At 30.6% G+C, this 25,431-nt stretch overlaps 1 protein-coding gene across 1 annotated transcript in view; it reads right to left on the bottom strand.

The window, feature by feature from the left end:
- The window catches only part of LOC145277711 (5-oxoprolinase-like), a 150,970-nt gene that overhangs the window by 11,968 nt on the left and 113,571 nt on the right, over positions 1-25,431 (bottom strand). The window contains exons 24-30 of the mRNA XM_080129409.1: positions 25,091-25,265; positions 20,085-20,194; positions 19,212-19,286; positions 12,220-12,366; positions 8,684-8,818; positions 3,387-3,536; positions 2,618-2,692 (exon numbers count right to left, since the gene is read on the bottom strand). Coding sequence (XP_079985535.1) covers positions 2,618-2,692; positions 3,387-3,536; positions 8,684-8,818; positions 12,220-12,366; positions 19,212-19,286; positions 20,085-20,194; positions 25,091-25,265 — 867 coding nt within the window. The remainder of the gene's footprint in view (positions 1-2,617; positions 2,693-3,386; positions 3,537-8,683; positions 8,819-12,219; positions 12,367-19,211; positions 19,287-20,084; positions 20,195-25,090; positions 25,266-25,431) is intronic.

Consider the following 25,431-nt stretch of genomic DNA (forward strand, 5'->3'; position numbering starts at 1 on the left):
TTACGATACAATTTGGATACAAAGTTCAATATCCTTTTCATTTTGAATCAATATATAATTTCCCTTATTCTATAATTTAAAAACTTTTAATCATGATTTTCTGTTTATTGTATTTAGCAAATTAGATATAAACCATTTATAATATTTACTAATATTTTTCCTATGGGTAAACATCGGAAACCTTTAGGTTAAGGAGATATACTTATTGAAATGTATTCTTTGTCTTGCATATAATCAAAAATTTTAGATTTGAAATTTAAGCATTTCATATCATAAAATTTAAATTACTAAATTATGATTTATTTGCTTTATCTGGTATATTGAGCAGTTTTTATTTAGCTGGAATTGTCTTTATAAAATATTACAGCCAATAATATTTTGTAAACCGATAGTCACTAGATTTGCATACCAGTAGGTTTATTGCATTACATTATTCTGAAATATATATATATATATATATTTTATTCAATTTTCACCCCAAGCAAGGCACAATGCCACTTTGAAGTAGGGGCTACTATCGGGGACATAAGTTGCAGAGGTATTATGAAGGGAGATGAGTAGCAAGATGTCTGTTCACATTACACTTGAACTTCTGCATGTCAGTACAGTTGGGAAAGCAGAATCCCGGAAGGGAGTTTCAAAGTCTAGCAGGCCTTCTTACACCTAGGGATCTCTACTGTGAAGGGGTGGGATTTGGCTGCTTGTCGGGAGTATTCATGTCGAGGGAGTACAAGTGCTTGTAGTTCATCAGAGCATTCACCATTAAAGTACTTGTAGAACAGGCAGAGGGATGCAACATTTTGTTGATGGGACAGAGGACCTATCAGATTGGCGACTCTCTTTTGAACCCTGTCCAGGAGTGAGAGACAAGTAGCAGATGCACCAGCCCAAATGTGACAACGATACTCCATACATGGGCGAATGGTGGCCTTATAGAGATACAGGATACTTTCAGGCGTAAGTAATTTTCTAGCACGGTAGAGAGAGCCTACGTTCTTTGTAGCAGCCTTAGCAATGCTCTCAATGTATCTATTCCAGTTCATGTTCCCTGTAAACGTTAGGCCGAGGAGTTTAAAGGAAGTACTTTCGATAATGTGTTCTTGACCATTGCTATTGGTGGTAGAAAAGGTTTCTTGTAATTATTGAAGGAAACAAGCTTAGTCTTGGCAGCATTGAATATGACCATTCATTTTTGTCCCCATTCTACTAGATTTGAGGTCATCTTCTAGTGTTTCTGCCATTTCCTTAGATATGCGTTCATTTGTTTTCCCCTCATGCCTGTTATAGAGAGTGGAGTCATCAGCAAATATACCCATCTCACAAACAATTTTATCAGGAAGATCATTTATGAATATCAGGAATAATAAAAGTCCAAGGATAGACCTCTGAGGTACTCATGCATTTATATCATATTGTTTAGATGTATGAGTGTCGAGGACAATTTGGATTTTTCTCTTATTTAAGAAGGATTTAATTACATTATGTATTCTTCCAGTGATACCATATGATCTAATTTTCCTTAGAAGACCATCATGCCGTACCATCAAAAGCCTTAGATATATCAAGGGCTACCGCTCTACCCTCCCCTGTTTTGTCTAGTGAACAGTATATATGTTCAGAGATTACAGTTAGGATATCTGCTGTGGAACAGGCTTGCCTGAATCCATATGGTTTGTCGGTCAGGAGTTTAGCAGTTCTAAGGTGATGGATTAATTAAGGACTCAAATATTTTGTTGAAAAGTGGGAGAAGGCTAATGGTCGATAATTTAATGTGTCAGTTCTTTGCCAGAATTCTTGAAAACTGGAACCACAGAAGCGTTTTTTCAGCAGTATTACTATATTCATTTTTTATACCTACAGATATTAGTGTTTCATCCTTTCGGGAATCATCAGTACAACTTTGAAGAAATAACTATTCATAGCAAGACATATATAAAATTCTTACTTTTTAAATAGCTATTGACACTAGTGTTTCATCCTTTTGGGAATCATCAGTGCAGAGTGTCATGATTACAGCCAGTCAGGAGATTCAAACCCAGCCACGAAGCGATCTCTGACTCTATTCGCATTTAATCACATAAATTAATATAAGAAGATATAATTTTATGCATAAATTTTCAGTATTTACTTCAACAGTGCTCAATACATAAGTAGAGCTAGGTAGTAAGTTATGAAAATATATATGGCAAGTTAAGCTACACAGAACATTTTACGTTTCATCCTTGTGAGAATTTGTCAGGCTTATGTGAAAAGTTGTGGTTATTGTGCATTTTTATATAAACTCATTGTATTGAGTTTTCTAGTTAACCAATCAGCTTCATAGTTGTAACCTTGCCCATCCTAATCAGCCAATAGTCAGGCACTTAGAGGACAAAGGTACAGTTGACCTCAGGTTCACTCTTTCCGTTTGTGTGTTTTTATGGGAAGGATAGATATCCTTTGTTTGTAGGAAGCTGACCTACTTTCAACCTAGGTGTAGTAAGATATGTTATTTTGTGTTTTGGTTCATCTTTCGGATGTTATGTGAGTTTTATTTAAAAAAATTATTTATTATATGACTATATGCATGTTTATTTTATTTTATTTCATTATTTTTCAATAAGTTAAATATACTTACAGCCCCAGCGCCACCGGCAACAGTCTCATAATATCCAGTTTCTTCATCACCAAATGTAACGTTATTCATGCAGCCCTAGAAGAGTGGAAAGAAAATTTAAAAAAAAAAAAAAAAAAAGAACAAATTTTATTAAAAAAAAAATGAACAAAAGAAACAATAATTTTTAATTGCAGTTGAAGAAAATGGTATTTTGTTTTTCAAATTTTTTTTATTCAAACTAGTTTTTTTTATTCAGTTTTATAAAATTGTTTAGAATAATCGGTTTTCAGAAACAAAACTTACATCAGATCTGTTGCTAAAGTCAATAGAAAAATGGTTAGATACATTCATCAGATGGCGTTTCTGACCTAATAATCTCTATTTTCACAATGGTAAGTGGCACTGAAATCGGTTCATATAAAAAGGGATGTATAAGGAAACCCTTTCTTTTTCCTCCTGCATAACACATGCATAAGAATTCATGGTATGTAAGACATTCTCCCTCAACTTCCATAAACACTCACACATATTCTTTTTCAAATTTTATTAGAACTATGCAGAAAGTTTTTAGACAGTCTGAGAGCAAACACTTTCAGGTTTGTGACAAATAAATGTCTCTCCAAACATTATTGTTTCTGTTCTTTGATTTAGTTTGCTTGTATAAGAAGACGTATAAGAAGACATATAAGAAGACGTATAAAGGAAAGACACTGACCAAGCTTTCAGAAACTCCTTCAATTTCACAATCCAACTTCCCAAAACTTTTTTTTTTTTAATGAATGCAACTTACCTGTGATGCTGCACAAACTCCAAATGCTTTAAAAACAACATCAACGACTCTCTGCGAAGTAAGCACATTACCCCCGACAACAGCTGCATTCTCTGATGGGGCAAGAATAGAACCAGGTGGAATAATCACGTTGATTGGTGCCAAGCATCCCTGAAGACATAAAAATTTGCTTAGTGGCAAAAATATTCTAACATTATAACATAAGGAATACTTATTTCTCAACCAATTAAATGTAGAAGAGATTTAGAAGGCTATCACAATGCAAGGAATGGAATGTACTCGGTGTGGAGAAAGAAAGACGAAAACAAGTGATAATTTGCAAATAAATATATATACATACACATGTTTCGGTTACCGAATCATATCAACGATCCACTAACTTTGTCTACTGGGTCATTGATACGATTCGGTAATCAAAACGTCTAACTAAGCAGATTAAACGATAATAAAAAAAAAAAAAATATATATATATATATTTATTCAATTGTGTTTATCAATATGTCTTACTTGAAGAGGTCTGTGTGTAACAATATTCCATGATATATTTTGGGGAAGCCCCTTTGTCAAATGGTTAATGTTACAGATCTATTCAAACATGCTGAATGGAAGACTCAAAACAAAACAAAAAATTTACATGCCAAATTTACATTTTGGTTGAACTGACAGAAAATTACAGAGTAAACAATATATACCTGAAAATATTTGCCAAATATAAAGAAATTGCTAAATTCGAAATAAACCAATTCTGCTATAGCTCACCAATTATTGAAGAATTACTAAGAATGTGAACAGGCTTTTAGCAAGGACTGTTTTCAAATTATTATAGTGGAGCTACAATTATTAGTATTAGTAAGGCCTATGATAGCTGCATAAACGATACATTCTTGTATGATAGTGAGTGTTGGGCCCTCGCTTGATTTCAGAGAAATGGCAGGGCAACAATGATGTGGATAGAAGACTAGATTGTGTTATAATGTTTAATTTGTATAAATTTATTTTGTGCAAATACATTTTTCAAAGTATAGTATCTCAAGCCATTAATCAAGTTACCCGAATTGATATAAAAGTTTTCAAATAAATAATGTAGTATTGTTTTCTTTATCATTCCATCATTTACTCAAGAGTAAATCATACTTTTCCTACTAATGAAACCTGCCAAAAAGCAATGTTGGAGGAATTATTATTAAATGTCGTCATGCAAGTGCCATCGGCATTCATCAGAATCGGCAAACAACAACAACTATGGTGAACTGCAATCAGTATTGTCCATATAAAATCATTGCCTATAACAATCAACGAAAGCAATAGTAGCCAAAACTTATTCATTATAATTGCCAACAGCTATGGAGAAACAACACACAACTCTCAACCAGCAAACATCTCAAATTATTACTACTGTTGATTTACACACATAGACACACAATTCCACTCATACAAAGCAACTAAGTGAGGCATATATACACACATATTGTCCACACTGATTATTGAACTTACTTTTCACACAGTCTCTTACAAAACTCTCATACTGCAAGCACAAGACTTTCTAAAACTCTCTTTCTCCCAACAAAATGTTATTTTTACAATCACTGTGTATTGTATTTCATCATTGCATCCTTTTTTAATTATTTTTCCATGTTGGTAGGAGTGTTGGTTAAAAAAATATTTTAATAGAAATTGTTAGTATTTTAAGTTTTGTAAATTTCCTGATGTAAAGTAACCACAGTTTACTGACTAAATAAAGATGGCTACTTTGATCATACCTTACTTTAGGAAACATAAAATGGACATAACTTTTATTAAATATGTATTTTTTTTTAATGCAAATTTTTCTAAAAGGATGTTGGTATTATTATTATTTATTGAGTCTTTAAATCAATTTATGTTGAACTTCAAATGTTTTCAAACTTCAAAAAACTAATATTCAAACTCTAATGTATTGTGAACATTACAACTATGTTGCTGCATTCTGTAGTCAAGTTCTTTGGTTGTGCACCTTCTCAATTGGTATTTTAATTTTCATGAAAATTTTTAATGCTATTTGGAACATTTGAGCAGAGATTCTTTTTATTTTGACTAGGTCATCAATATACTTAACTTTTTCTATTTTATTTGGTTAAACATTTGATTGAATTGTACATATAAAAATCATATATGTGAGAATTTTGAAAAATCAAGTAAATTAAAAAAAATTGATTAAAAAAAAAGTTCTACTCAAACTTTAAAAATAATTTATTTTTGCACCGATTCTTTATGTCTCCTTTTCTATCACAAAGGTATCTTTTGTCTACAAGTTGAATACTTGCTTAGTAAGTGGATATAAAATCAATTTAGTTTGGCCAAATTTTTATTGCATTTTTTTTAATAAAGGTATGTATTAACCTAATATTATCAACTGGTCATCGTTGTGTTGTCACTTTCTAATGCAAAAAGACAACATACTTTTTTGCATTGAGGAAGGACATCTATTTTAAAGTAAGTTTATATATATATATATATATATATATATATATATATATATATATATATATATATATATATATATATACACTCAGCGTAAATTGGAAAAAAGGCTCAATGAACATAAAAGAGATATAAAAAATAGCAATTCTCTAAGTGCATTATTCTCTCATTCATTGCAACATAATCACACCTTTGACTTTAAACAAGCAAAAGTAGTTAAATTTATTTCAAATAAACCACGCCGGAGACTTCTTGAATCTGCACTTATCGCAATTTCAAGCACTATTAAACAACGTGGAGGTTTCTATAACATAGCGCCATTAATAAGTAAACTTTTATTAAAAGAACATTATTTAACTGTAAACACAGGTTAACTTTCTCACACCATTCAAACACCCCCTGTAATAATTAACACATAATCTCAATCAATAAATTACATAAAAAACACTCATTTTATTTCTGTTACAAACTTATATTTGAATTTCAACAGATATATCTTTTTCCCAATAAGAATATTAACTTGCGTTCGTAGTTTTAAAATTACATTAACGACTAGAAGACGTCACTAAAATTTCTTCTCTTTAACAGCGCCACCCCTCCTCCTCCTTTTTGAATTTCCAACGTCTTTTTTCCGTTTCTCTGAAATAGAACTGCGTCACACTGTGCACGTGAAACATTTTCAAATATTTTGTACTGGTATTTTTTGTTTCTTAATCTCATTCATCCAGAGGAAGTCTCGAAATAAAGACGAAACGTTGATGAACACATAATACGGTTTGTTCTTTTTTATTTTCTCTCTCTCTCTCTCTATATATATATATTGAGTAAAATGATTCATAATTTATAATTAAAAATCGGTTTCAAAAGGAAAAACAAACAAAATCAATAAATTGTATGATCGTTTCAGAAATGATGTTTTTATTGAAATAGACAATACGTCTTGAACAATAATTTTATTATTTGATTTTATAAAACAAAGTCTCTTCATCAGCAAAAATAGTGGGGTGGGGGTTAAGACACCAAAAATAAAACTAGCATTTTTTTAATTAAGGCAGATACATATTTTCAAGATACATATGCCTTACTTAAAAAATGCTAGTTTTATTTTTGGTGTCTTAACCCCCCCCCACACACACACTATTTTTGCTGATGAGGAGACTTTGTTTTATAACATCAAATGATAAAATTATTGTTCAAGATGGATTGTCTATTTCAAAATAAACATCGTTTCCGAAACGATCGTACAATTTATTGATTTTGTTTGTTTTTCCTTTTGAAACTGATTTTTAATTATAAATTATTTTACTCAATATTAAAATAGCTCTAGGATATTATATCTACATTACAACGGGCACTGTTTTCTTTTAATAGTATTAATGCATTTACTAATACATTAAAATAAACTCTGCTCTTTAGACTGTTGGTCTAATTCCCACCAAATATATATATGTTGTTTTGAAAAAAAAAAAAAAAAAAAAAAAAAAAACTGTGTACATAGGTATTTAAATAACATATTTTTAAAAGTGTATATATAAAGACATTGAACAACCCAATATTCCCATATACACACATTTATAGTTTCCTTCCTATTATGGGTAGGATTCTAACACTGTTGCCTATTTCACTTAAGTGTGGTCTATGATCGTTTTCTTCTTCTGTATTTTTCCTTTTGATATCCTGAGGATGTCCCCTGCAATAAGGGATGAAACGTTGATCACCATTTTATAAATTCATTTCGGTTTTTCTTTTTTCAAAACAACATAACGTCAACCATCGCTGGTATTTTCATTTTATTTTTTATTCATATATATATATACAGGGTGACCCCCCCAAAAACAGGCCCAACTCTAATTAGGCCCCGTTTCTTAGTGTTTTGTCCAAATGAAATGAAACTTTGGTCATAACTAGTTTATTATATTCAAAACATCACATCAAAACACTAGGGTCTTTGCCCTTTTTTCTCTCCGTTGATTGTAAAATGCTCAGGAAAACAATTGAATGTCCTGTTTTTTTGGGGTCACCCTGTATATACTAGCAAAAGTACCTGTCGTTGACTGGGTTCAAAAATAGCCCACAGAAAATGGACTCTGATTTATGAAAGTATGATAGATTATGAAAAGGAAGGGTTGTAAAGAGATAGCTTCGAATTTGGGGGTATCAAAACCAAAGCAAAATATGATGAAAGTAAAAATAAAATAGATAAACCCCATAATTTATTATACCATACCTGTTCACACTGAAATACTTATCACAATATTCTGTGGATCTATATTAAAAAACCTTGTTAAACTTTGTGACATATTTCCATTCTATGGAGGTCAGACGCAAACGAACACCCCATAATTTTATTATACCATATTTCTTCAAACTGAAACATAATTATCAAAGTATACTTACCCAGATAGATATGAAAAGTCTTTAAAGTTTGTGCCTATTTTCATTCTATGGAGGTCAGGTGCGAATGCAGACCCCACAATTTTATTATACCATCCCTATTTAAGTTAAAACATACTTATCAAAGTATTATTATGTACATTTATATCAAAAACACTTGCAAACATTTTTTTTTAATTTTAAAATTTTTTATTTCCATACTTTGTGGACCAGGCACATACGCAGATCCCACAATTTTAATGAATCATCATTATGCCAGATCAAACATACCCATTCCTGTGTCTCGATACATCTTCTATCATTATATGTGATCAGTTTTCTATAATAGTCAACCATATAGGAGCCTATTCGTGACCAGACACACACACAGACGTTCAGCTTTATATATATATATATATATTCGATTTAAACTTGATAAAAATGTTAAACCTGTCATCACTTACCTGGTTTAGAGGGACATCATGCCCTACCATGCAGCGTAGACAGTAGATTAAGGCAGAAAGGGTGATTGCCCTTGGGGCATTACAATTTCCATGCACTTGATGTGTCGTACCAGTAAAATCAAATACTGCAGAACCCTTCAAAAAAAGAAAAGAAGAGAAGCTCTGAAATTTATTTGATAACTAGTCTACGCTGGCTGTTCATTTTTTAACACCTAGTTTTCTATAAACAAACAACTGCAACAATGGTGTCTTCAAGGATTATGGAATTCTTTGCCCTAACTACATTAATAAATGAATGAAACCAATGCTTGAGACCCATGTTTGAATGTTTGTATTGTTTTTTGATAAAAGATTCTTTTACAAAGACCCTAGATTTAATTTTATGCGATGTGAAAAAATTCACACCCATCATAGGCAATGTGTGTAAAAATATCATCGTAGTCCAAGGATTAATGATATTCTCCTCCTCTTCCTCCTCTCCTTCATCATCATTTCATTATCTTATTTCTCTTATTTGGAGGTTTGATTTTTTTTCTGGCAGTTTTCAATCACACTCTCCAAGTTTGGCTATCTTGATTCCATTTCAAGTTGTCTAAAACCTTTGTTGTTTGTTATAAAGTTTTCTTTGGACATCCTCTTTTCCATCTTTTCTTATTATTCAAGAATTGCTCATCTGAATGTGGCCAAACTAATGTAGTCATCAAATGTCGGATGCATATTCATCTGACTATTTGTTAAATATCCAGGCCATGTAGACTGAGAAATCATTTTGATACAAATACGTGCACCTGGCAAAGACATGCGAGAAACAACATCATATAATTATTGTATGTGTTAAAAGGGTATCTGAATAAAAAATTAAGTGACAATATTTATAAAAATGGTGATACCCGACAATGTTAATTAAACATCTTTTTTGAATGCAGCTTACAGTAGATAAAATGATACTAAGATATTGGAAATTTAAATTTTAAACTCACATTAACCGAAAACAAAGGTAAATATCATACTGGATGTGCTAAAAAATCAGGTTTGGAAAAATATATATATTAAGCCTGCATAATCAGTCCGGCAGCATAATCAGTCCGGCAGCGTAATCAGTCCGGCAGTGTAATCAGGCTTATTTCTGGCTGGGGTATTGTTCTGTTCAGTACTAGAAGGTTAACCCTGCCAGGCATTACCTTACCAATGTTAGTTTATTGCTAATCGTCTAAGGTAACCTTGTCGGTGAATGCTGACGGGGTTGTGTTACATACTGAGAAATCATTTTGACAAAAATGGGTGCACCTGGCGACAACATGCAAGAAACAACATAATATAATTCTTGAAAGTACCAAATAGTTATTTGAATAAAAAATTATGAATCTGACACCAGGCATCTGCATAGGGAGAAACAACAAACATGATCAATTGTCAAAAAAAAAAAAAAAAAGGTAAAATGTTGGATGTTTTAAAGGTCATTTTCGGAAAAATGTATACACAGGTGTAATCAAGCTGAAATAAAGTCAAATTCATTGAAATGACCATCACTGAATAAAACGTCTTTAAGGTGTGGCTACAGTGACAATGTTGTCCTAAGGAGGTGGAGGTTGAGATGGTCACAAATGGTTGTATAATAACTTGGAATGAATATTGGAGTTAGTTGAAATATCTTATGTCTTTTTGAGTTCTAAATAAAGATTCCTATGGTACGAGTCTTAGAATGTTTCTAAATTCGGAAAAAAAAAAAATGTCGGCGTAAGTAGGTCAAAGGAATGCTGAAACTCTGTAAATTGACGCCAAGATAGGAACATTAAAGTCTGGGTAATCACAATACGTGTGTGTGTGTGTGTGTGTGTGTGTGTGTGTGTGATAGGAAAGGGGAGATAACTTGTTACAAAGTTTGTTCAACTTGATACAAAAACTATTGGTACAGCATTATACTCCTAACTCAACTTTTACATACCCTCTACAGAGTAAAGAAAAAGACATCTTGTGATGTTAGGACTTATAGCAGTTTGTGGAATTTATGCCATGTCTATTTTACTTTAATTTTTAATGGTTTTTGGTTTACTGTAAAGTGTTTGGTAGAATTTGCAGACAAAACTCAACCATTTGCAAATGTGGAGAGAACGACCCTACAATGCAGTATTACCTTGTCTGCGCTCTACTGTGCAATCGGTGCAGTTTGAAAGATCTTGCAGACTACAACAATAATGCAAAGGATTGCAAAAAAAAAAAAAACAAAAAAAAGAAATTGGACAACTTTAATATGAGCACATGTTGCAAAAACATGCAAGGAAAGAAGAATCACATTTACAACCACCTTCAGCACTTTTCAACATTTTCCCAAGATAACAAATGAAGTCAACTACTTTGGGAGGATTATCATTCAACTTCATCTCCATGTAAGTCAGCCATGTCAGCCAACAGCAGCATTCATTTTAAGCAGGTTCAACAGGCTTCTTCCAAAGGAGGAAGTGTTAAAGGAATATTAAATTCACAAGCAGTCCCCATCCCCAGTCACATGTATATCGTGATCAGGGGAAATGATGTTAGATTTTTTCAGGGAGGTGTCAATGTCCTCGTATAGACATTGCCTGGTATTTTCAAATGGTCACCCACCTGGTACTGACCAGGCTCAACATTGCTTAACTTTGATGATATAGCGAGTTAATGTGTAAGGTCAGCAGTTAAGTTGCCACATCTACTCCAGGCATCTTCTACACTTATAGTTTAGGTCTCGTGCTAGTGTTGAATATTGGTCGGGGTGACACAGGAAAATATTTGATGTATGTGCACACATGCAATGCCAGATATCAGCTGATTGCTGAGTGATGACGTCAACCTACATTCTGATTGAGAGTTGGGGTCCTGGAAAATGACCTAAAATTGAAAACAATGGGATGTCCTACATTCTAACCTGGACTGGAATATCAACCGAAGACAATGAACATTCCAAAATGAAAGAATGTCAATATAAGAGAGCAACACAAAGATCAAAAAGCAGTCGAGAGCTGTCAAGCAGAGAGTGACATTTCTGAGTTGCTCCACATAAATACTACACCACCCACACACCCGCCGCTAACCAAAACACATACTGTCCGCCTCGATTTGAAAAGTGTAAATAAATTGCATTGTTTGATTCAAATGATTTGTTGTTGTGAATTTAAAAACCAAGACAAATAACTAACAACAAAGTGCATATAATTTTGCACACATTTGAAAAAAAGTGGGAAATTTATAGACTTTATACACCAGTTTATACATATGACTATATAACATTAGTTATCAGACAAGCATCATTGTACATATTCAGTTTTTGAAATCCACCATGGATTTATTTGTTGTCAGAAAATTATATTTCATAATAAATAAGGATTCTAGAATTACAGGATTTTCAAAACAGCGTTTTACCCAAACTTTAAAGGGAGATAACTTTGTCATCCCTACACTCTAATCTGAAGTTATTATTTTCATGCAATGCCAAGTTTCCTTGCTAGTTTGTTTTGAATATAAAAGAAATGAAAGAACATGTTTTCTTCTTTTGTATTTACCTGTGATTCATTGATATCCACCTTGAGTCTGATGCAGGTACCATCGTCCATAAAATCTTCAGAAGAAAGCTGCGTAAGACCAGAATTTCTTTTTGTCTTTTTTGCAATGTCTCGCAACATTTCACGAACAGCAATTTCCGCATTATGCTAGAAGAAAAAGAACAAAAACAGAATAATAAATATGTACACTAAAAATTTTGGTTATCTTGCATGTCTACCGATCTAAATAATTTCCGGTTTTGAAGCTCGTCTGCAATAAACAGTATTATGTAATCTGAAAACCCTAGTGAAAATGTAGGTAAATACTTAAGAATATTCGGAAACTGATTTTTTAGTACTTCTGCATTACACGGATAGCATCGTTTTTTTTTGGGATGCATTTCACTAAACTGCCGTCAGGTAGTACTTCTCTCCATTTAAATTGTTTATTAATCAAAAAATTAAAACTAATATATTGTTGACCCTTCAACAGGTGGCACAAAAAAAATTAAAACTAATATATTGTTGACCCTTCTACAGGTGGCACAAAAAAATTAAAACTAATATATTGTTGACCCTTCAACAGGTGGCACAAAAAAAATTAAAACTAATATATTGTTGACCCTTCAACAGGTGACACAAAAAAAATTAAAACTAATATATTGTTGACCCTTCAACAGGTGGCACAAAAAAAATTAAAACTAATATATTGTTGACCCTTCAACAGGTGGCACAAAAAAAATTAAAACTAATATATTGTTGACCCTTCAACAGGTGGCACAAAAAAAATTAAAACTAATATATTGTTGACCCTTCAACAGGTGGCACAAAAAAAAATAAAACTAATATATTGTTGACCCTTCAACAGGTGGCATAAAAAAATTAAAACTAATATATTGTTGACCCTTCAACAGGTGGCACAAAAAAAATTAAAACTAATATATTGTTGACCCTTCAACAGGTGGAACAAAAAACATTAAAACTAATATATTGTTGACCCTTCAACAAATGCCACAAAAAAAATTAAAACTAATATATTGTTGACCCTTCAACAGGTGCCACAAAAAAAATTAAAACTAATATATTGTTGACCCTTCAACAAGTGGCACAAAAAAAATTAAAACTAATATATTGTTGACCCTTCAACAGGTGGCACAAAAAAAATTAAAACTAATATATTGTTGACCCTTCAACAGGTGGCACAAAAAAAATTAAAACTAATATATTGTTGACCCTTCAACAAGTGGCACAAAAAAAATTAAAACTAATATATTGTTGACCCTTCAACAGGTGGCACAAAAAAAATTAAAACTAATATATTGTTGATCATTCAACAGGTGACACAAAAAAAATTAAAACTAATATATTGTTGACCCTTCAACAGGTGACACAAAAAAGATTAAAACTAATATATTGTTGACCCTTCAACAAGTGGCACAAAAAAAATTAAAACTAATATATTGTTGACCCTTCAACAGGTGGCACAAAAAAAATTAAAACTAATATATTGTTGATCATTCAACAGGTGACACAAAAAAAATTAAAACTAATATATTGTTGACCCTTCAACAGGTGACACAAAAAAAATTAAAACTAATATATTGTTGACCCTTCAACAGGTGGCACAAAAAAAATTAAAACTATATTTTGTTACAGCAACAATTTTCCTTTAATTCTAAAAATGTTTTGAAAAAAAACCCCAACAAACAACAAAAAATCCAATATTGCTTTAATTTGAAAAATGTTTCATTTAAATTAATTGTTCAGAAAAAAAAAAATCCAGTTTTACTTTAATCCCAAAAAATATTTTGGGAAAAAAAATCCAATGTTGCTTTAATTCAAAAATTATTTTATTGAAATTATATTTTCTTATGCAAACTTGTCAATAAATATTTTTACTATTTCTGATACATTTTCATACAATAAATGTTTTGGTTTTCAAATATTTTTCTGTTCAGAAAAAAAATCTTGTTTGTTATTTATTTATTTGTCGTGTTATTTGACCAAGAAGAAATTGGAGTTATCGCCCCCTAACAATGGTGCTTTCGTGTAATGCAGAAGTGCCGATTATTTTGTTTAAATAAATGTTTATTTATAAAAATATTTTGTTTAAATAAATATTTTTGTTTTACAGAAAACTAGTTTAAAAAAATATGAATTAAAATTTATTATTATTTTTTTTAATATAATTAATTAAAATAAATTACTGTGGGCGAGTTTAAACACTGGAAATCGCTTGGATCAGTAAACCGACAATTTTTTTTTTTTTTTTTTTTTTTTTTTAAAGAAAACACAAAATATGGAGGGTGTAGTGATATTTGCAGCAAAATCAAGAGACAACATGTGGACAGATTATGGATCATTACAATTTGCTTTTTTGTTTTGTTGTGTACCTTTCTGGATCATTTAATGTTCAATTTAGTTATTACTATAAAAGGTTTTGACTCTTAAGCTATAGTCGACAAATCGATTTTTAAAATATATCGTTTTAAGCAAAAACAATTATGTACTTAATTGTCATGTCGAAAATAGTAATATATAAAAAAAATTATGAAAATTTATTGAGTAAAACAACTGCTATTGTGTTTTAGTTTAAAAAAAAAAAATCTATCATTATAGACAGCAGATATTGCAGCCATGACACAAGTAATCTAAAATAATATTTTTGGAGTTATGTCCCTTGTGTATAGCGTACTACTGTCTACTTTATAACGTCCAAGAAAAAATGCGATTTTACCCAATTTTCTGTAAAAATTACTTTTAACTAGAAATAAAAAATTTTTTTAAAATGATTTTTCGTAATTTTTGGATATATTACTATTTTCGGCATGACAATTAAATACATAATATTGTTCTTGCTTAAAACAACATATTTAAAATAAATTGATCTGCTGACTTATCTTGTATCTTAACAAGCACCAAGGTTTTACGCTTTAATTTCTTAACATTTTCAAATATTTAGAGATTAACTAGTTTCTACCCACTCCTTGAGCAGCGTTGATACACAACCTAAGTATGTCAATTTTCATCTTTATCTAGCTAGTACAAAGAAAGAAAAACTGAAATTTTGTGGTAAAAATATGCTATTTAATATTTGTATGAGAGAGTAAGTAACTATGATGAATATATTTATGTATTATTTTCATTGGAAAAAAAAAAAAAAACAAACAAAAAAACAATATTTAGAAATTATGTTTGTAAGCCCAAAATTTTGCTTTGAACTATTACTGAATACCATTTACGTATAGTTTTTGCAGATTATAAAAATGTATTTATATGATGTTTTGGTACTTGTACGGTTTAATCAAGACATTAAAAAATAAAAATATCGAGAGAAAGTTATATTGTAGTTTTGGACTGAAGTTCTCTGAAAAAAAAAAAAAAATTCACTTAATTTAATCGAGTCATTTTTTTTTTCTTTTTTTTTACAGTGGAAAAACACGTTTTTATGACAGCGTGCTGGAGGCAGCCATGTTTGGATCATTAGAACATGCCATGGGGAGATAACTCAGTCTAAAACGCCGGCACCCATCCCCATGTTAAATACTAGCTTTTCTTCCTAAAACTCGAAACATGGCTACCTTTTGATTGGTATTATAGCAAATTTTTTTTTCGCTAAATAAAAAAAAAAAAACAAAAAAAAAACTGCTTGATCAAATTAAGTGAAATTTTTTGAGGGAGAACTTCATTCCATAACAGATACATGCAATATCACTTTTTTTTTTTTTTTTTTTTTTTTTTCCTCGATATTTTCATTTTTTTATGCTTTGATTAAACTGTACAAGTACCAATATTTTTATCTTATGTTATTTTAATTTCTTTAAATCTATAAACCATGTATCCAGCTAAAAAAATGTATTTTTAGACTTACATAACATTTGAACTTGGATATCGACATCGTAAAAATTACTGCCTTAGTGTGTTCTCTGCCTATTTTTATTTTCTTAGCCAATCACACGTTCCAACCTGCGTATGAACAAACTCCCAAAACACTATAACTTTTAATCTATCTATATATCTACAAAAGTGAAAATGTTTGTGTGTGAGGTGAGGACACTTCTCAACCTATATACTCAATGAATTTTTAATCTACAGACTTGAAATTTGGTATATGGGTTATTCAGACACGTGGAAAACTTTTAGGTTTTCATCCGGAAAAAAAAAAAAAAAAAAAAAAAAAAAACGTCTGCTAAGGAGTCAAAATTGAAAAATTGGTACGTGGGAGTCATCAGATCATTTTTTTTTTTTTTTTGTTTGTCAACTGTTTCAGGACTGTACATGTGTGAATGCTTCACATTACCTATTCTTTATGTTAATTATAAATAGGGCTGAAAACACTTTTTAAAGAGTGTGTCACGCTGGCTGAATGGTTATCATACATGACTCACCATCAGGTTTTGGTTTCAATCTCAGCTCTGGTATTTTTCTTTTACTTACAAAAAGTGGATGGTTTAGAAAGAACATAATACTTGCTTGTACACGTCTCAGTTTCTGTATAAATTAGCATAATATTTATGCATATCTAATGACTAAGTAACGTCGGGCGGCCTGCTAGTAACATCTATAAAAGTGAGAATGTGTGTGTGTGTCTGAGGACAGTTATCAACCTATATACTCAACAAATTTTTGATCTACAGACTTGAAATTTGGTATATAGGGTATTCAGACATGTGGAAAAGTTTTTAATCAGTTTTCATCTGGAAAAATGGGCTGCTAAGAGAGTCAAAATTGAACAATTGGTACTTGGGGCGGGGTCATCAGATTTTTATCTGTTTGTCAATTGTTTCATGAGGTTTGAAAACGCTTTTTTAAGATGGCGGCAAGCTGGTCTAATGGTTATCATACTTGACTCACTGTGTTTAAGTTTTGGTTTGGAAATCAGCTCAAGAATTTTTTTTTTACTTACAAGAAAGGAACTGTTTAGACAAAACAATTTTTTTTTATTATTGATTTTCGATACTTATCGGAGGCATTCTCATACAAAACCTATCTAAGACCACTTCCAGACATACAAAGTATATTTGTATAAAATTTCAAAAACATCAACCCAGCTGTATTAGAGTTCATAGGGAACAAACTCATACACAAAGTGCCTTTTATATATAAGAAGATATAATATAGACACAACCTTTTATATATAAGAAGATATAATATAGACACAACCTTTTATATATAAGAAGATATAATATAGACACAACCTTTTATATATAAGAAGATATAATATAGACACAACCTTTTATATATAAGAAGATATAATATAGACACAACCTTTTATATATAAGTAGATATAATATAGACACAACCTTTTATATATAAGTAGATATAATATAGACACAACCTTTTATATATAAGAAGATATAATATAGACACAACCTTTTATATATAAGAAGATATAATATAGACACAACCTTTTATATATAAGTAGATATAATATAGACACAACGTTTTATATATAAGAAGATATAATATAGACACAACCTTTTATATATAAGAAGATATAATATAGACACAACCTTTTATATATAAGTAGATATAATATAGACACAACCTTTTATATATAAGTAGATATAATATAGACACAACCTTTTATATATAAGAAGATATAATATAGACACAACCTTTTATTATGGGCATTGAATTTTATCTATAGTCATTAGGCACCAATCAAATTAAATTCCCTCCATTTCAATTCAAGACCCCTTAAGCTTTTAAGCCTTAAATTTTAGACATTTTCTAGAATCAAAATTGCATAATAGATTTTGATCAAAATTGAAATAATTATTTTAGAAACAGGGTTTAATAGCAATATATCTTGATTTAACCTTGATAAGGAGACATAAAAATGGTACATCCCTCCTGTCCTGACTTTCACAAAAAAAAACAAAAAAACTCATTTATCTGTGCTTAAACCTAAACGTAGATTCCATAAACAAAGCTTTTTTCTTAGAACTGCACACCTGTAGAACTTTGTTCCATTTTCCTGCTTTCCAACTGACTACAATATGGTTGTCTTCAAGTCCAACATAAACAAGTTCTTGATGAGGCATTCCTCTTAAGTAATCCAATTTAACAAATTTCTACTACTAACGGTTACTTCGACATATTCCCTTTGGCCACTGTGTACATCCATTAACCCTTATCCTCCAGTGGCCTGTGGACCATTATAAGCAGTGATTCCTTTGTAAAAAAAACAAACAAAAAAAAAACAACTTATTCTGTTTGGGAAACGTTATGTAGACTACTAGTGAAACTACTACTCTCATGGTGAGAGTAGTAGTCTCACTAGTTATGCAGACTACTAGTGAGACTACTACTTTCATGGTGAGAGTAGTAGTCTCACTAGTTATGCAGACTATTAGTGAGACTACTACTTTCATGGTGAGAGTAGTAGTCTCACTAGTTATGCAGACTACTAGTGAGACTACTACTTTCATGGTGAGAGTAGTAGTCTCACTAGTTATGCAGACTATTAGTAAGACTACTACTCTCATGGTGAGAGTAGTAGTTTCACTAGTTCAAATAATACAAAGTAATATGGAGGTTGTTTTTTTTTTTTTTAAATTTGCATAATTACTTTGAGTACAAGTAAATCAGTGAAGACAAAATAATTTTTTTTCTATATAATTCTGAATGCCATCTTGTGTTTAAACAGTTTTCATTTTTACTTATTATATATGAAATAAATTTAGAGCGAGTAAAAAATGGACCTTGAGTTTACTTTTGTATCTCTTACTTTCCTTATTTTGTCCTTTAGTCCTCACATTCCATGAGCGATATTTCTGACAAAGAGGGAAGGATTGCTGTTTTCTGGGTTAGAATCTATTCATCTAACACTTACACATTCACTATTTTTCATTTTTGAACTTGGAAGTAGTACCTTTAAAACTTATTACATCAAGTGGCTTTCATGTGTTGCCTGGAGCGATTTTCCTAAAATAAAAAAATTAATTTTATCCATCCTAGGACGGGTGTTTTTCAAGTTGAATAATAAATGTGAAAATAAAGATTCTCACCTGAATGTGCCCCATGTAAGCTTGCACAACTTTCAGGGAATAGTAATCGATTAATTCACGAACAAGTTGGATCCCCTGAAGAGAGAAACATAACAAAAATAAAATTAAGACTAAAAAAAAAAAGAAAAAAGAAATCCTATGAAATAAAACATATCTATATATAAAGCAAATAAACATGCATGTGTGCGTGTGTCTGCTCACAAATCAGTTGTCAATGATTGGTCTTGAAGCAAAACCAACAGCATATTTCAAATGAACAGATACTCGTGAATATTTGAGCTTGATTTTTAAACAATTTAAAATTTGTATTATATCCAAACGGTCGTTTTCAAGTCCAACGTAAACAAGTTCTTCACTCATCCTATTAAATAAGTAATTTCTACCCAATTTCCACCATCACTGATCATCACGTGTAGTTTCACCTGACACTCAAAAAAAGAAAAAAGGAAGAAAAGGAAAAGGAAAGAAAAGATAAGAAAAGATAGAAAGAAGAGAAAAAAGATAGAAAGAAAAGAAGAAATAAAAAAGAAAACTCATCTAACTTTCCTACTCTATCATGAATTGTTTAAAGTCTTTAAAGCAATTAATTCTTCCAGAAGAGAATTGCTCGAAAATCCAGTGAATAAAAGTAGGAAAAGAGAGAGAAGTAAGTGGTGGCGTGAGTGTCCTTTTTGATTGTTTTCAGGAATGTCACCCTGATCTCATTCAGGACTACTTCATGATCATTCATGAAGTAGTCCTTGTGACTAATGAAATAAATGTGTTCTGCAAGCTGATTGGTCAGTGTGTGATCAAATCATCCAACAGAGAAAAAATAAGTCAAATCTTTACTGTAATATAAGCTTGGATTATCACTGAAAATATAATCGATACCTTTTGATTTGCTGCGACTTGTGCCTGTAGATCACTGAGATTGTCTTGGAGATTTCGAGTGCCACTGCTTCCTGGAAATTTAGCTGGTGCCATTAAACACTCTGTAACAGCTAAAATGAAAAATGGAAAAGATCAGACGGCAAAAAAAACAACAAAAAAAAACAAAGAACAAAATTCAGGTTGCTGTTCAACATAGGTTATGCAAAAACAAACGATTTTTAATTAAAGAAAGAAACAATACATCTCTCTCTTTATATATATATATATATATATATATATAAAGAGCAAATAGTTAATAAAACATGTTAAAAAACACTTTGAAAAAGAGTTAAAAACATATTTAATTTGAAAAGGAAACACTACATAAATGAATAGTCCTTAATCCGTGGAGTTTCGAAGAAATACTTTCCTTCTCATCAGAGGGTAGGAGTTAGCAAAATGCGGGATCGGATATTGCATGCAAAAGTATTTGATGAAACTGCAAGTAAGTCAAAGATCTTACTTGATAACAGAAAGTGAAGCATAGGGAATAGGGTGAAGAAAAAGGTGATTACATGTGAATGGATAGTCTGGTGAAAGGTAAATTAATCAATGACGGTAAAATCTAAAAATGTAAATCCAAGAAAGTTAGTTAAATTTCCATTCGCACAAGTAAAATCCAAGGAAATCGTGTAATTGGAAGATGGTCCAAAATAATCCAAAAGGCCGAAATCTGTGGAATAATTCACAAATAGGTACAAGGAAAAGGGGAAAAAATTCAAATAATATTATTAAAAGAAAAATAAGATATGTGTTATCTTGGCTGCCAAGACAATATATATATATATATATCATTCAAACATGGTAGTGTTTGAATATATGGTTAAGTGGCAGTCATTTAGAACTGCTTTAAAGCTTCACCGCTCACTCATTTTTCGACCAAATTTCAAACAATTATTACAGTTTATAGATCACCTTCTCAGCTACATTGTGAAAAAAAATTTTCAATTTTTATTTAGTAAAACAAGTTATAACGAATTTACTAGTGTTCAAAATCATAGAAATACGTAAGGAGGTGAGCGACGTTCTTTATGACTGGTGTCCATAGCAACCACATCGCTTCAGTGACTAGTGTTGCTACTAATTTACCGCTCTCGTGAAAAGAGATGTAACAAGTGAAACAGAAAGAATGAAAGCAGACGAGTGTCGTACATTGATTTACATATGTGTATGTTATGTTTATGGGATCAAAAATCATGGATTACAATATAAAAATGCGAGCATGAAAAGTAATATGGTTAAGCTTAAACATGGAAAAGAAAAGGACAAGATATTCTAGTAAAAAATATAATAAATTTATAACTTAAAATATTGCAGCATTAAGAATGTTTTTTAAGATTCCATTTAACATTATATAATGAATTCTTAATGCTACAATATTTTAAGTTATAAATTTATTATATTTTTTACTAGAATATCTTGTCCTTTTCTTTTCCATGTTTAAGGTTAACTATATTACTTTTCATGCTCGCATTTTTATATTGTAATATATTTACATACTAGCAAAAGTACCCGTCGTCGACTGGGTTCAAAAACAGCCTACAGAAAACGGACTCTGATTTATGAAAGTATGATAGGTTATGAAAAGGAAGGGTTGTAAAGAGATAGCTTTGAATTAGGGGGTATCAAAGCCAAAGCAAAATATGATGAAAGTAAAAATAAAATAGATAAACCCCATAATTTATTATACCATACCTGTTCACACTGAAACACTTATCACAATATTCTGTGGATCTATATTAAAAAACCTTGTTAAACTTTGTGACATATTTCCATTCTATGGAGGTCAGACGCAAACGAACACCCCATAATTTTATTATACCATATTTCTTCAAACTGAAACATAATTATCAAAGTATACTTACGCAGATAGATATGAAAAGTCTTTATTAAAGTTTGTGCCTATTTCCATTCTATGGAGGCCAGTGCGAACGCAGACCCCACAATTTTATTATACCATCCCTATTTAAGTTAAAACATACTTATCAAAGTATTCTTATGTACATCTATATCAAAAATATTTGTAAACGTTTTTTTTTTAATTTTTTTTATTTCCATACTTTGTGGACCAGGCGCAAACGCAGACCCCACAATTTTAATGAACCACCGTTCTGCCAGATCAAACATACCCATTCCTGTGTCTCGATACATCTTCTATCATTATATGTGATCAGTTTTCTATAATAGTCAACCATATAGGAGCCTATTCGTGACCAGACACACACACACATTCAGCTTTATATTATATATATATATATATATAGAAATAAAAATTACAATAAGTTTACCAAGGTAATCAAAATGGTAAACTTAAAATATATTATAAATATTAAAGAGTTAATATTTACAAGTGAAGTAATCTCAACCATCTTTTTTACCCTTCACCGGACTATCCATTCATGTGAAATCTTTTTATCATTTTTTCTTTTACCTCCTATTCTCCTTACCTCACCCTTTTTTTAACCAAGTAAGATCTGTGACTTACTTGTGGCTTCATTAAATACTTTTACATGCAAAATCCGATCCTGCATTTTGCTAATTCCTGCCCTCTGATGAGAAGGAGAGTATTTCTTCGAAACTCCGCAGATTAAGGACCATCCACTTATCTTGTGCTTCCTTTTTTAAAATTAAATATGTTTTTAATTCTTTTTCAAGATGTTTTTTAACATGTTTTATTAATCATTTGTTCATATATATATATATATATATATATATATATATTTGCATTTTTATATTGTAATATAAACATTGATAAAAAAAATTGATAAAATAATTTATACTAAAATATAGCTCTGCTTGCTATTGAGCACTATCTCATAAACATGATAGCTTCATGAGACTAATCCTATCAACTAACAATCCTTAGTCTTTAAACCATTAAATTTTGAATTTTGTATTCCAATATCGACAGTGCTTACTATGAACAGAGGATTTTCTTTTATTTAACACACATGCGCTCGACCGATGCGTCATACTGTATCGGACATCAAAACCTTATACTTCATCAACATCTGAAGACGTTAAAGGTTAAAAAAACTCCCAAAATAAAAATCATTGAATTTCACAAGGTTGTTGATAGTGCTTAATAAAAAGAGCAAGAATTTATTTTAATTTTCAATTCAGGTAAACACAAAATTCTCATTAGTCTCAACAATAAATCTACTGCTTCAGTCTAAAAAATATTACATCAGGCAACAAAAACAACATTTGATCTTAGTTAAGGCATGTTCCAATACTGCTCTTACTCTTTTTTTGTCCCCAGCCAAGGAGAAATCCTTCTCGACTTAGACAATTTTAATTTTTGTTCTAATCCAGAAAGTCCCTTTTTGAGAAGCTGGATTTTTCCACATTGAAAACTGATCTTATATCCAACTCTGTCCTAGTGGGGAGGCAAAAAATAAGAACAATATAAACAAATTTCACTCTTGGATCGCACTCTGCCAGTCAGTGCTGACTGAATTTAGAATGCAATGTTTTATGTAGTTTTCGGATTATTATTTCTTATCCTTCAGTCAATGAATCTTGTCAAACACTATTAAACTCATAAATTTATAAAATATGCATAATTTAATCTTTGTTCTTATCCTATCAGCCATGACTAGGTAAACATCTGAAGCAATTCAAAATTTTAATTCTTAGTATCATTGGTATTAAGGATTGAACCTTCTACCTTAGAACTGATTTAACTTAGCACTTTTATCCATTGCACCAAAGGTCCTTGTGGACAATTCTATGTATAAAACTTAGCACTCGCTTTCTCTTAATTTACAAGTGGTGTTCTAATCTATTATATATAATAAATGCTTTCCATATTGTATTAAATTTTATACTTGGTTTATTTAGGAGGTTATATGCTTTTATTACATAATACTAGCAAATATGCTATCACTGAGGGCAAATTTCTACAGGTTTTTATTGACTAAAATCTAAAATTTTAAGCAATATATAAAAAGTGCTTATATTATTTTATTAACCTTGCCACAGAAACCACAAGTAGCACAAGAAAAAAAAATAGATCATCATTTTTTGCTATCTTCTTTTTTTTGTTGATGCTAATTTCTTCTTTTCTTTTTTACCCTAATTTCTTTTTTTTATGTATACTATTATTATATAATAAAGAATTAACACAACCAAAGATTTTTTTCTACTCAAAATGTAATTCTGTAATGGATCATTTAGAAGTCATAATTTTCAAATGTGTTTAGGGGACAGATCATAATTAAAAAAAAATGGAGGATCATTGGATTTTTTTTTCAATGCTTGTCTTAAGGAATTGATTCAAATCATATTTTTATTTATATAAAAGTTTGATATACTTTTTTTAACACATTTAAGACCATTTGTCTTGTTTTTAAATATTTTTATTTTAAAATAAATATTTTTATAAGGTTTATAAAAATTAATAAAACATGCATTTTCATCATCTCCCTGTGCAATTTTCACCTCATAAAACTTCCGTCATATATAAAAAATTTTTTAAATGAAATAAGAAACAAAAAAAAAAAACAATTAGTACTTCTTCATAATCGGATCGAAATAAAAAATAATAATTTGTTTAAATCAACCAAATTCTTAGAAATTGGGTTAGGGCTAAAAATATATAGAAAACTAGCCTTCCCGTGTACTGGCATTGCCTGAAAAATTAGTTTAAGTGAAGAAATCATAATACTACTACTATTATTATTAATGATAATAGTAATACTGAGAAAAATATAATGATTGACAAAAATAAAAAATAAAAAAAAACTTGAAAAGGAACTTATAAAGAAATAATTGAATTTAAAGAAATATTGTTTTTGGATTTCTTAAATTTCTATCTAATATTTTAAAATTATTTAAGTGAGACATTCTCCTTTGACCTCCTCCTGGATTTTCCCTTGGACTATACTGTAAGACCGATATGGGGTAATTAAAAAAAAAAAAAAACATTTTTTTTATAACCAATTTTACAGTTTGTGAAAACTTGCCTTTTTCTTGAAAGACTCCTTTGCATACAAGTTTAAATGATTTAAAAACGGCTCCTTCTTGATCAAGTGATGTTGAATGTGGAGGCATCGAGCCTGGTGTGATTCCGCCAATATCTGCATGGTGCCCTCGGCTGGCCACATAAAACACAGGCCGAGACTGACCAGTATAAAATACCTATTAAAAATTAGGGGAAACAGAATTTTTAATCAGAAAGACAATTTTAATTCAATATTAAATTCCCATCTTACTTCTCCCATATTCTATGAATTGAGTGTATACAGAAATACAAACATTATTTGGTTTAATTACCCATATAATACACCTGTAGAAACAAATATTG

This window comes from Euprymna scolopes, chromosome 6 (genome assembly GCF_053919585.1).
Source record: "Euprymna scolopes isolate OS-2025 chromosome 6, ASM5391958v1, whole genome shotgun sequence".
NCBI classification, from domain to species: domain Eukaryota; kingdom Metazoa; phylum Mollusca; class Cephalopoda; order Sepiida; family Sepiolidae; genus Euprymna; species Euprymna scolopes.